Raw genomic sequence first — 12,934 nt, forward strand, 5'->3', positions numbered from 1 at the left:
TAACCACTTGTCCAAATCATCGTAGCAGCAGAATAAGCAGTATAGTCACAGCAGCTACACTGCCTTTACTCCTTTCTTAGCAGAATTCAGATGTCTTATAAGACACAGAATCAGGGGCGCCTGGGTGGATCAACTGGTTAAGTGACTCTTGAGTTCGGCGCAAGTCATGATCTCAGTTTGTGAGATGGAGCCACACATCGGGCTCTATGCTAATAGCAAAAAGACTGCTTGGGATTCTCTCTCTCCTTCCCCCCACAGCTCACGTGCACACTCTCTCTCAAAATAAATAAATAAACATTAAACACACACACACACACACACACACACACACACACACACACACACACACACACACACACACACAATCAGGAGGATGAAGCCCAAGGCTCCAAATGCCTTCATATTTCTTACTTATAAGTTATCAGTTGCCCTTTCTTTCAAGAGATCAATTCTGGCTGCAGCTATTCTTAAGAGGGAAAAGAGAGGCAAGTCCACCAACCAATAATGAATAAGAAACCAAGAAAGGATGGAGAACAAATATAAGAATCTAGGTACCAGCTCAAGAAGGGAAAAGAACATTCTCTTGGAAATTTTAGTGTACATCATCACCTCTGGAGATATTTTATTCAAACTATGCCTCACTGGTGTACCTTCTTAATTCTTCAAATAGTCCCTTTCATATCATTCTACACCACTTCCTATGATATAAAAATGCTTTCTGCACAGGTAAATACCAAGTCACTATGAACCAGACCCTGGCAACAAATCCTCTTTAACTCTAAAAAAGCAAAAACAAAATTAAGACCACAACAGAATGTACATTAAAATGAATCCTTAAAAGAAACCAGTAGCAGTATGGGACACCTGGGTGGCTTAGTTGGTTAAGCGTCTGACTTTAGCTCAGGTCATGATCTTGCAGTTCATGAATTCAAACCCTGCATCAGGCTCTGTGCTGAAAGCTCAGAGCCTGGAGCCTGCTTTGGATTCTGTGTCTTGTTCTCTCTCTGCCCCTCCCCTGCTTGTGCTCTCTTAAAACATGAATAAATGTTAAAACAAACAAACAAACAAACAAACAATCGCAGTGGTTGTCTCTGGAAATGGAGAATTATTGTATACAATAATTCTTAGAAGTTTTTAAAACATGTATATATATGTTAATTCCTTTGAAAGTATATATCATACTTTTCAAAGTCTCACTGATACACCAAATATCAATAAATAGAAGGATGTGTGTGATTTCTCAACAAAGGCTGGGCCCAAAACAGGCATCATACAAACCTAGTAGAGTATATCATACTGTTTTGCCCAAGGGGTAAAGAACAAGCTTGATACACAAATGGAGGCTCAGAATTAACCAACTTAAAGATGAAATGTTATTTTCTCAGAATTAGAATTCCAAACTGAATACTCTTTAAGATTTATGTAGCTTTGCTCATTAGGTAACACTTATTTCCCATACTACCCAATATTCATTCCTATAATGCACACTAAAGAAAATATACCAACTAAGATGGGAAAGTAATTTGTTCTAATTTGTAGTTTTCTTTGATCAGAAAAAGAACCATTCCTCCAGGGGAAAAAGGCTTGCTAAAATAAAATCACTACATTTCATCACAGCTATTTGTCCTATACACGACAATCTGACAAAGGCAGCAACATCTGCTAAAAAATATAGTTGCTTCCTGACATAGAATTGTTTTCACACACCCAATTGTGATCCCAAATTGGGATCACAAAGCAACATATCAAAGCAGAAAGGAGGATGGCCTAAGCTTGTAAACTAAGCACAGATAAAAAGGTAGGACAGGGCATGAGTGGTAAACTTGGAAAGCACATGTAACATTGTAAAGGTCCCAATAACTCTCATGGCAGAACTGTTCCCAGTGTCCATTCTTTTTTTTTGTCTGTGTGTTTAAAATTTTTTAAAGTTTATTTTATTTTGAGAGAGAGAGAGCAAGAGAGCGTGTGAGCACACACAAGTAAGCAAACGGGAGGGGCGGAGAAAGAGGGACAGAGGATCCAAAGCAGGCTCTATGCTGAAAACAGATAGCCTGATGCGGGGCTCGGACTCCAAACCATGATATCATGACCTGAGCTGAAGTCAGATGTTTAACTGACTGAGCCATCCAGGCGCCCCTCAAGCATCCATTCTTAAAAACTGCACCACACTGCCCAGAGTTCCAACAGTTACAGTGAAAGAATGCAAGCAAATGCACTTTCTAGGATTTCTCATCACTTTCAAACTGATTCACCAAATGCAGCGTTCCACTTAAGACCTGGGTATGAACATACACCGTGTTTCTGAAATTCTTCCAAATGCCAACACAATGAGGGCCCAAACACCTAGATAAGGTGTGTTCTGTCTTAACTGATGTCAGGTTCCTCAAAGATCTTGATCTGAAGTGGCAACTTAATATTCCATATATTCATTGTAAAGTAAGGCTCAAAATAATAGCTCTGCCAAGATACCCATATCCAAGAATTACTTACCATCATATGCAAGTCTCTGCAACATTCTGCAAGTCCAAAGCCATTCTCCTTTCCACCCCAGCTCTTAACAAAGGAAAAAGACAGTGTTAAAATAGTGTTTAAGGTAGCCTTGTATATAAAATACTTAAAAAGAGTATGTGGCTGCTTGAAACACAGCGTCAAGGAGACAGCCAATGTGAAAGTCCAACAAAGAGAAGGAAGAAATAGAAGCAAGGACTAAAGACTCAAGGCAAGGGGCACCTGGGTGGCTCAGTCAGGTTAAGGTCTGACTGACCTTAGCTCAGGTCTTAATCTCAGTTTCTGAGTTTGAGCCCTGCGTTGGGCTCTGTGCTGACAGCTCAGAGCCTGGAGCCTGCTTCGGATTCTGTGTCTCTCCTTTCTCTCTGCCCCTCCCCTGCTTGTGCTCTTTCTCTCAAAAATAAACAAACATTAAAAAAAAAAGACTCAAGGCAAGATGATCTGGGCTAAAGGTAATTTCTCCAATGAGATCAAATAGCGACTGGGAAGAACATAAGCAACTATTGCAAATAATCGAACTGTGCATGTTTGCAGTCATACTTGCTGACAGGTAAGTCTTATCTCATCAGGCCTTCAGTATTCTGCTTTCCAAATACATTTTCACCTCCCTCACTAGACTGAGGAATCACATGCTCTGTATCTCCTTTTTTTTTTTTTTTAAGTTTATTTATTTTGAGCCAGGGGTGCGGTGGTGCAGAAAGAGAATCCCAAGGAGGCTCCAGGATGGGACTCAATCTTGCAAACCATGAGATCATGACCTGAGCTGAAATCAAGAGTCGAACACTCAATCTACTGAGCCACCCAGGAGCCCCTGTACAGTTCCTTTTTGACATGGTTGCCAAGTTGCAAAGCAGAAGACTGTATGTTGCTTACTCCAAATATACTCTGCCTCCACAAAGTCTAAAAACTCATCAAGTACTAGCCCCTAAGGTACTGGGGGAGAATGACTAAATTGTACATTATTATTGGCTTTCAAATCCAAACCTCTGACCATATAGTCTTGCTTAATAAACTAGCTTGCATTTTCAATGTGTTTGATATCAAACATTTTTTAGTCTGATTCGGATGCTATCAAGGGTGGGGTGAGCATTTATTGAAATCCTTCAAAGGCAAATGCATTAGTCCTCACTTCCTGGGACAAGGCATACAATACAATTGGATAAAACAACAGACAAAGTGAAAAGCTTGGAGAAAAAGGCTGGGGAATGAGATGCTTTGGAGAATAAGGACTTGGAAAAGTTCCACAGATTCCTGGGAATCTAGAAGGCCATGTGTGTGCCTGAGGCTAACTAAGCACATTCGTAGAAAATACCTGAGAAGGCCCTAAGTTCCACACCTCTGGATGTGCAAGTCAGAAGTAAAGGCTAAGGCAGAGTTATAAACATCCTGGTTAAGTACTGAAGATATTGAGTACTGCCACTAAAGATACCAACATACACACAGAACCCACCTACAAAGACTGGGAAAAATATGTATTTTTTTGTTCCAGGAGTCTAAGGCAAACCACTAGCTGACCACTAAACTAAGAGAACAGACTTCAATGACCACACAAAAAGTTATGAAATCACTTCAGAAAAGTCTAACTAAACAACAACAAACCATAACAAGCCCTAGGAAAGAGTGAGAATTTGATTTCCAGAGCAGCCACATTATAATATTAAAAATATTTTTAAAGTATTAAAATAATTTAAAAATATTAACATTAAAAATATTAATGCAATATTAAAAATATTAATATTAAAATATTTTAAAAGTTATATATTAAAATATAAAAAATTATAAATATTAAAAAATAATATCCATTATTCAACAAAAAAACTATGAGGTGTGCAAAGAAATGAGACACTGTGAAACACATAAAGGGGAAAAAAAAGTTACACCAACATGAACATGAGCAGTGATATCAGCATCCAAATAAGGCCAACATGCTGCCACCATGCAACAACAATTTGGCATCCATCCATGGACATAAGTGCCTCTGTTGGAGTTGGGAAACCTAGCCCCATAAGCCAAGGGATGGGGGAGGAGTCTCACCCACCTGTTGGGTAATAGACCTACAGACCTTGGTCTCAACTATAGACCCTGCAGTAGCCTGTGAACCAGCTGCAGCCAGTCTAAGGAGCCCCAGAAGAACACGGTCTTAAAGAATCATCCACAGATGATAAAAGTTAAAGGATAAAAGTATTAAAAATATTAAAAGCTAAAATAATTTCTTAAAGAATATACACTACAAAAAGAGGTAAACTGAACATTAAAAACATAAAATGAATTTGGAGGAAGTAAAAGGGTGGAATATTTGTATACAATCAAAGTTGTTATCAGCTTAAAATACACTTTTATATCTATAAGATGTTTACATAAGACTCATTGTAGCCAGAAACAAAAACCTAGTTAGATACAAAAAAGATAAACAGAAAGAATCAAAGGATATTATTATGGAAAACCAATTCACAAAGGAAGTTAGCAAGAGAGGAAGAAAGGACGAGGAAAATACAAAACAGCCTGAAAACATTAATATGGCATTGCCTTTGCCCATTAATAATTACTCTAAATGTAGGTGTACTGATTTTCCAATCAAAAGGCACAGATGGAATACTTAGATGGATAAAAAAAAAAACAAGACCCAGCAGCTTCCAAAAGACTCACTTCACCTTTAAGGGTACATGCAGACTCAAAGTGAAGGGTTGGAAAAAGATATTCTATGCAATAGAAACCAAAGGAGAGCCAATGGGTAAGCTATACTTATTTCAGACAAAATAGACTTTTACTCAAAACCTGTAACAAGAGACAAAGAAGGTCATTATTTATAAAGTGGTCAATTCAAAGAGCATATAACAATTGTAAATTATATACATACAATACTCTAACACCTAAATATATTAAGCAAATACTAACATCTAAAGGGAGAAACAGATAACAATACATAATGGTAGACTGGTACTTTCAACAATGGTACACGCTACTTTCAATGAGGGATAGATTGCCCTGACAGAATATAAGGAAATGTTAGATTTGAACTGTACATTTTTTTAAGTTTTTATTTAAATTCAAGTAAATATACAGTATGATATTAATTTCAGGTGTATGATATAGTGATTCAACACTTCCATACAACACCTGGTGGCTCATCACAAGTACACTCCTTAATCCATATCACCTATTTAACCCACCCCGAACTCACCTCCCCTCTGGGAGTTTTTCTCTATAGTTAGGAGTCTGTTTCTTGGTTTGCCTATTTTTCCCATTTGCTTGTTTGTTTCTTAAATTCTACATATAAGTGAAATCATATGGTATTTGTCTTTCTCTGACTTATTTCGCTTACCATAATACTCTGTAGCTCTATCCATGTTGTTGCAAATGGCAAGACTTCCTCTTTTATATGGCTGGGTAATATTCCTGTGTGTGTGTGTGTGTGTGTGTGTGTGTGTGTGTGCGTACACACACGTACATCTTTATTCATTCATCAGTTGATGGACACTTGACTGTTGCCAATAATCTGGCTATTGTAAATAATGCTGCTATAAACATTGGGGAACATTGGGTGCATGTATCCCTTTGAGTTACTGAACTATACTTTTTAGATCAATGGACCTACCAGGACTATACAGAACATTTCACTGAACAGCAGCAGAATATACACTTTTCTCAAACACACATAGAACATTCTCCCAGATACATTATATGACAGGTCACGAAACAAGTCTTAGCAAATTTAAGAAGACTGAAATTATACCAAGTATCTTTCCTAACCACAATGGTACAAAACTAGAAATCAATGGGAGGAAAACTGAAAAATTCACAGTATGTGGAAATTAAACAATACACTCCTGAAAAATCAAGGAGTCAAAAAAAGAAATCAAAAGGGAAATTAAAAAATACCTTGAGACAAAAAATAAAATGCAAACACAACATATCAAAACTTATGGGATGAACCAAAAAAAGCTATAAGAGGAAATTTACAGGGATAAATGACTACAGTAAGAAACGAGAAAGATCTCAAATACAACCTAACTTTATAACTAGAAAAAGAACAAACTAAGCCCAAAGTTAGTAGAAGGAAGGAAATAACAATGATCACAGCAGATATAAATGAAATAGAGACAAAAAAAAGAGCCAACAATACAAAAGCTCAATAAAAATAAGAGGTGTGTTTTTTGGAGTGGGGGGAAGATAAACAAAATAGACAAAACTTTAGCTAGACTAAGAAAATAAGAGTGAAGATTTAAATAAAATCAGAAATGAAAGACACATTACAATGGATACCACAGAGAAAGAAAGGATTATTAAGAAACTACCTATGATTTCTCTAATATATGGAATTTAAGAAACAAAACAAAGAAGAAAAGGAAAAATACAAAGAGAGAAAAACCAACAAACAGACTCTTCACTATAGGGAACAGATGTTACCAGAGGGGAGGTGGGTGGGGAGATGGGTGAAATAGGTGGTGGGGGTTAAGAGTACACTGATAATGAGCACGGAGAATGTAAAGAATTGTTGAATCACTATACTGTACACATTAAATAGAACATTGTATGTTAACTATACTGGAATATTTAAAAACATAATAAAAATAGAGACTACTTATGAACACATTGCCAAATTGGATAACCTCTAAGAACTGGGTAAATTCCTAGAAACAGAGAACTTACCAAGGGTAAATAATGAAATAGAAAATCTAAGCAGACTAATAATGAGCAGGAATATTAAATCAGTAATCAAAACACAGAAAAGCCTAGGATCAGATGGGTTTCCCTAATACATTCATCAAACATTTAAAAAAATTAATACCAATTCTTCTCAAATTCTTACCAAAAATTTGCAGAGGCCAGACTTCCAACTCATTTTAAGAGGCCAGAATTACCCTAACAGGATACTAGAAGAAAACTACAGGCCACCATCTCTGATGGACAAAGACACAAAACTGTCATCAAAATACTAGCAAACCAAATTGCACAGCATATCAAAACGATCATACACCATTTTCAAGTAGGATCTATCTTTGGGATGCAAGGGTAGTTCAACAAAAACAAGTCAACAAATATGATACACCATAATAACAGAATAAAAGACAAAAATCATGATTATGTCAACAGATGCTGAAAAAAACATTTGACAAAAATTCAATGCCCTTTCATGATAAAAACTAAAACAAAAGGGATATAAAAGGAACACAGCTCAACATAATAAAGGCCATATGTGACAAGCCCATAGCTACTATCAAAATCAAATGGTAAAAGGATGAAAGCTCTCCAAGATCCTGAACATGATAAGGATCCCCACTCTTAACACTCCTATTCAATACAGTACTAAAAGTCCTAGCAGAGCAATTAGGCAATTAAAGAAATAAAAGGCAACCAATTTGGAAAGCAAGAAATAAAAGTCTCCATTTGCAAATGATGTGATCTTATGTATACAAAAAGCCAAAAAATCCCACCAAAAAACTGTTAGAATTCAGTAAAGCTGCAGAATATAAAATAAACATATAGAAATCAGTCACATTTCTAAACATTAATGCACTATATGAAAAAGTAAAGAAAACAGGCAGCACCAGAAATAGTAAAATATTTAGAAATATATTTAATGAGGGCGTCTGAGTGGCTCAGTTGGTTGGGTGTCCAACTTCGGCTCAGGTCATGATCTTGTGGTTAGTGAGTTCCAGCCCCATGTTGGGCTCTGTGGGGACAGCTAGCTTGGAGTCTGGAGATGGCTTCGGATTCTGTGTCTCTGCCCCCCCCTCTCTGCCCCTCCCCCTCCACCGCTCACTCTCTCTCTCAAAAATAAACATTAAAAAAAATAAATTTAAGGAAGATGAAAGACTGTACACTGAAAACTAAAATGCTAACGAAAGAAATTAAAGACACAAATAGAAAGATATCCTGTGTTCATGAATCCCAAGAACACTGTTAAAACATCCATACAATCCAGGGCGCCTGGGTGGCTCAGTTGGTTAAGCGTCTTGACTTTTTAGCTCAGGTCATGATCTCACGGTTCCTGAGTTTGAGCCCCATGTCAAGCTCTGTGCTGATAGCTTAGAGCCTGGAGCTTGCTTCAGAGTCTGTCTCTCCCTCTGTCTGCCCCTCCCCCACTTGCACTCTGTCTCTTGCTCTGTGTCTCAAAAATAAACACTAAAAAAATAATTGAAAAAAAAAATCCATACAATCCAAAGCCACTTGTAGATTCAATGTAATTGCTATCAAAAGTCCAATGACATTTTTCAGAGAAATAGAAAAAAAAAATCCTCAAATTTATATGGAACCACAAAAGACCCCAAATAGCTAAAGCAATCGGAAGAAAGAACTGTAAAGCTAGAGGTATCATACTTCCTGATTTCAAACATTATTACAAAGCTATAGCAATAAAGAAGACCCAGTATGATACTGACATAAACACAGACAAATACACCAACAAAACAGAATCAAGAGCCCAGAAATAAACCCTCACATATATGGTCAACTAATATTTGAAAGGGAGCCAAGAATAATCAATGGGGAAAAAATAGACTCTTTGATAAGTGGTGCTGGGAAAACTGGGTAACAAAATGCAGAAAAAAGAAAATAGATTCCTTTCTTATACCACTCAAAAAAATGAACTTGAAATGGATTAAAGACTTCAACATGAGACCTGAAACCATGAAACTCCTAAAAGAAAACATACAGGAGGGGCGCCTGGGTGGCTCAGTCAGTTAGGCATCTGACGTCGGCTCAGGTCATGATCTCACCGTTTGTGAGTTTGAGCCCCACATCGGGCTCTGTGTGGACAGCTCAGAGCCTGGAGCCTGGTTCAGATTCTGTGTCTCCCTCTCTCTCTCTGCCCCTCCCCCACTTGTGCTCTGTTTCTCTCTCTGTATATCAAAAATAAACAAAATGTAAAAACAAAAAATTAGGAAAAAAAAAAAAAGAAAACATAGAGGAAAAGCTCCTTGACACTGGTCTTGGTAATAATTATTAGTTTTTTTGGATAGGATACCAAAAAGCATAAGCAACAAAAGCAAAATGAAGTGACACAACACTAAAATAATTCATACAACTCAGTAACACACACAAAAAAGATTTTAAAATGGGCACAGGAGTTAAATAGACATTTTCCCAAATAAGACATACAAATGGCCAACAGGTATTTGAAATGGTGCTCAATACTGCTAATCATCAGGGAAATGCAAATCACAACCATAATGAAATACTGCTTCATGCCTGTTAGAATCAAAATACAGTTAAGAAATAAGTATTGGCTAAGATTTGGAGAAAAGGAGACCCTCATGCACTGTTGGTACAGTTCCTAGTGAAAGGCTATCCTCAAAAAATTAAAAATAGAACTACTGTATGATCCAGCAATCCCAATTCTGGGCATATATCCAAAAGAGATGGTATTAGGACATCAAAGAGATATCTTCCCTCTCATATTAACTGCAACATTCACACCAGCCAACCTATGGTGACAAACTAAGTGTTCATCTATGGATGAATGGATAAAGATGTCACACACACACACACAGACAAACACAGGACTAATATTCAGCCAGGAGAAAGAAGGAAATCCTGCCTTTTGTGACAACATGGATGGAGTTTGAGGGTATTTTAGTAATTGAAATAAGACAGAGAAAGATAATTACTGTATCCTATCACTTATATGTGGAATCTAAAAAAGCTGAACTCCTAGAAACAGGATGGTAGTTTCCAGGGGCTGGGGCTTGGGGCAAATGGGAAGATGTTGGTCAAAGAGTATAAACTTCCAGTTATATATGATAAGAAGATCTGGGGATCTAATGTACAGCATGGTAACTATAGTTAACAATACCGACAATATACTTGTCAATATAGTTGACAATATACTTGTCAGTTGCTGAGAGTAAATATTAAATGTTCTCACCACAAAAAATGGTAACTATAGCAGGTGACAGAGGCTGAGCACAGGAGGAGGTACCGGCCAAGCAGACATAGAAGGGCAGTTATGGAAAACTCAAGAGGACAAGGAGGGCAGTTTAGAAGCCAAGACTAATGTCCAGTCAAATACTGAAATGAAATTAACTTTATTATTTTTTTAATCTTTAAGCCAACACATATTTTATTTATGCATTTTTATTTTACTACTAGTATAGTTGACATACATAATTGCTAAATTACTTTCAAGTACACAATACAGATTCAATAATCCCATATATTACTCTGTGCTCATCAAGGAGTGTAATCTCCTTCAGCTATTTCACCCATCCCTTCGCCCCCGCCCCAGCAACCATCTGTTCTTTGGTTTTCCCTTTGCTCATCTGTTTTGTTTCTTAAATTCCAAATGAGTGAAATCATATGGTATTTGTCTTTCTCTGATTTATTTCACTTAGCATCATACGCTGTAGCTCCATCCATGTTGTTGCAAATGGCAAGATTTCATTTTTTTACGGCTGAGTATTATTCCATTACACACACACACACACACACACACCCCTTTATTTATTCATCTATTGATGGACACATGCTACTTTCATCATTAGGCTGTTGTAAATAATGCTGCAATAAGCATAAAGGTGTATATATATCCTTTCAAATTAAGTGTTTTCATATTCTTTCGATAAATACCCAATAGTGTGATTACTGGATCATATGGTAGTTCTATTTTAAAAATTACATTTTCAAAGAATATTTAATTCGTGTGGGAAAATACCATGGGTTATGTGGGGGAAAAGCAGCATATGAAACACAACGTTATCAGTTATTTTTTCTACATGATGGTGACTGAGGATTATTTGTTATTTTCTTCTTTACAATTTTCTGTGTTTTCTTAATTTTTAATACTAAACATGTATTACTTTTGTAAAAATTCTGAGACAAATAGATTTGAAAAATAAATTCTGGAAGGTGAAAAAAAAAATCAATAAATCTGAAGCTAGGTCAATTGCATTACCCAGTTGAAAGAGTGGAAAGAAAGAAAATTAAAAGTATAGTCTAAGAGTTATGTGGGGACTCCATCGAGTGTACCAACATATGCATAATGAGAGTCCCAGAATGAAAGGAGTAAGAGGAGCAGAGAAATTAAAGAAATAATGGCCAAAATCATATCATATTTGACCAAAGACTTGACCTATAAATCCCAATTCAAGAGAATAAGGACTTGTCAAGTACCAGGCATCCTCAATAAGATCAATAGCTAATTTTTCATCAGAAACCACGGATGTCAGAGTACAGTGGGAAGACACAGTCAAAGTCCTAGAAGAGTAGAACTGCCAGTCAAGAATTCTGGACCTGGCACAATTATCCTTCAAAAATGCAGGAGAAATTAAGACATTCCCAGATAAAAGCTGAGGGAGCTTGTTGCTGGCACACGTGATTCAAGAAATGCTAACTGGAGTCCTTCAGGTTGAAATGAAAGGGCGTAAGACAGTAACTTGACTCCATATGAAGAAATAAAAGACACCAGTAAGGTAACTACATAGGTAAATTATAAAAGCACTGATGTATTTTTAGTTTTATAACTCCTCTTGTTTCGTGTGCTTGAAAAGACAACTATATAAAAGAGTAATTATACATTTATGTTGATAGGCACACAACGTATAGATGTAATTTGTGGCAACAACAATACAAAGTGGGGGAAACAGCTACACAGGAGCAAAGTTTTTGTGTGCTATTAAAACTAAGTATTTAAAAAAATGTTTATTTTGAGGGAAAGAGTGCAAGTGGGGAAGGGGCAGAGAGAGCGGGAGACAGAGGATCCCAAGCAGGTTCCAAGCTGTCAACACTGGGCTCGATCTCTCAGACAGTGAGATCATAACCTGAGCCGAAACCAAGAGACGCTTAACTGACTGAACCACCCAGGCTCCCCAAAACTAAGTTGGTATTAATTCAAACTAACTTCTCAAAAATCAAGATGTTAGTCTAACCCACAAAGCAAACATTTATAACTAGACAAAAGATAAACAATAGAAGACGAACTAGACCTAACAGATATAATAATCCACACAACAACAGAACACACATTTCTTCTGATGTACAAGTAAAACATTCTCCCAGATAGACCACAAAACAAGCTTCAAGAAATTTAGAAAGAATAAAATCATATAAAGGTATCTTCTCCAGAACAATGGAAAGAAATTAGAAAATTCCCCAAAATGAATGAAAATAAAAACATGACATACTAAAACTTATAGGATACACTGAAAGCAGTGCTTACAAGGAAATTCACAGCTATAATTGCCTACATTAAAAAAAAATATCTAAAATTACTAACCTTTCACCTTAAGGAACTAGGGAAAAAAAGAGTGAACTAGACCCACAGCAAACAGAAAGAATAGTAAAACTTAGAGCAGAGATAAATGAAACAGAAAATATAAGTAAACCAAATTTGGTTCTTTGGAAAAAAAAAATCAACAAAAATAGACATGCCTTTAGCTAGACTGACCCCCCCCCACCCCCCCGGAAAATAGAAGTTCTTGCTTTCTCT

At 36.7% G+C, this 12,934-nt stretch overlaps 1 protein-coding gene across 15 annotated transcripts in view; it reads right to left on the reverse strand.

Moving 5' to 3' along the window:
• Window positions 1-12,934, reverse strand: part of HUWE1 (HECT, UBA and WWE domain containing E3 ubiquitin protein ligase 1) — a 169,169-nt gene that overhangs the window by 102,324 nt on the left and 53,911 nt on the right. For all 15 annotated transcript variants that reach the window (XM_045051044.1, XM_045051042.1, XM_045051052.1 and 12 more), the window contains one exon: window positions 2,491-2,553. In XM_045051044.1, the coding sequence (XP_044906979.1) occupies window positions 2,491-2,553 (63 nt within the window). The remainder of the gene's footprint in view (window positions 1-2,490; window positions 2,554-12,934) is intronic.

Source organism: Felis catus, chromosome X (genome assembly GCF_018350175.1).
Source record: "Felis catus isolate Fca126 chromosome X, F.catus_Fca126_mat1.0, whole genome shotgun sequence".
Classification (NCBI taxonomy): domain Eukaryota; kingdom Metazoa; phylum Chordata; class Mammalia; order Carnivora; family Felidae; genus Felis; species Felis catus.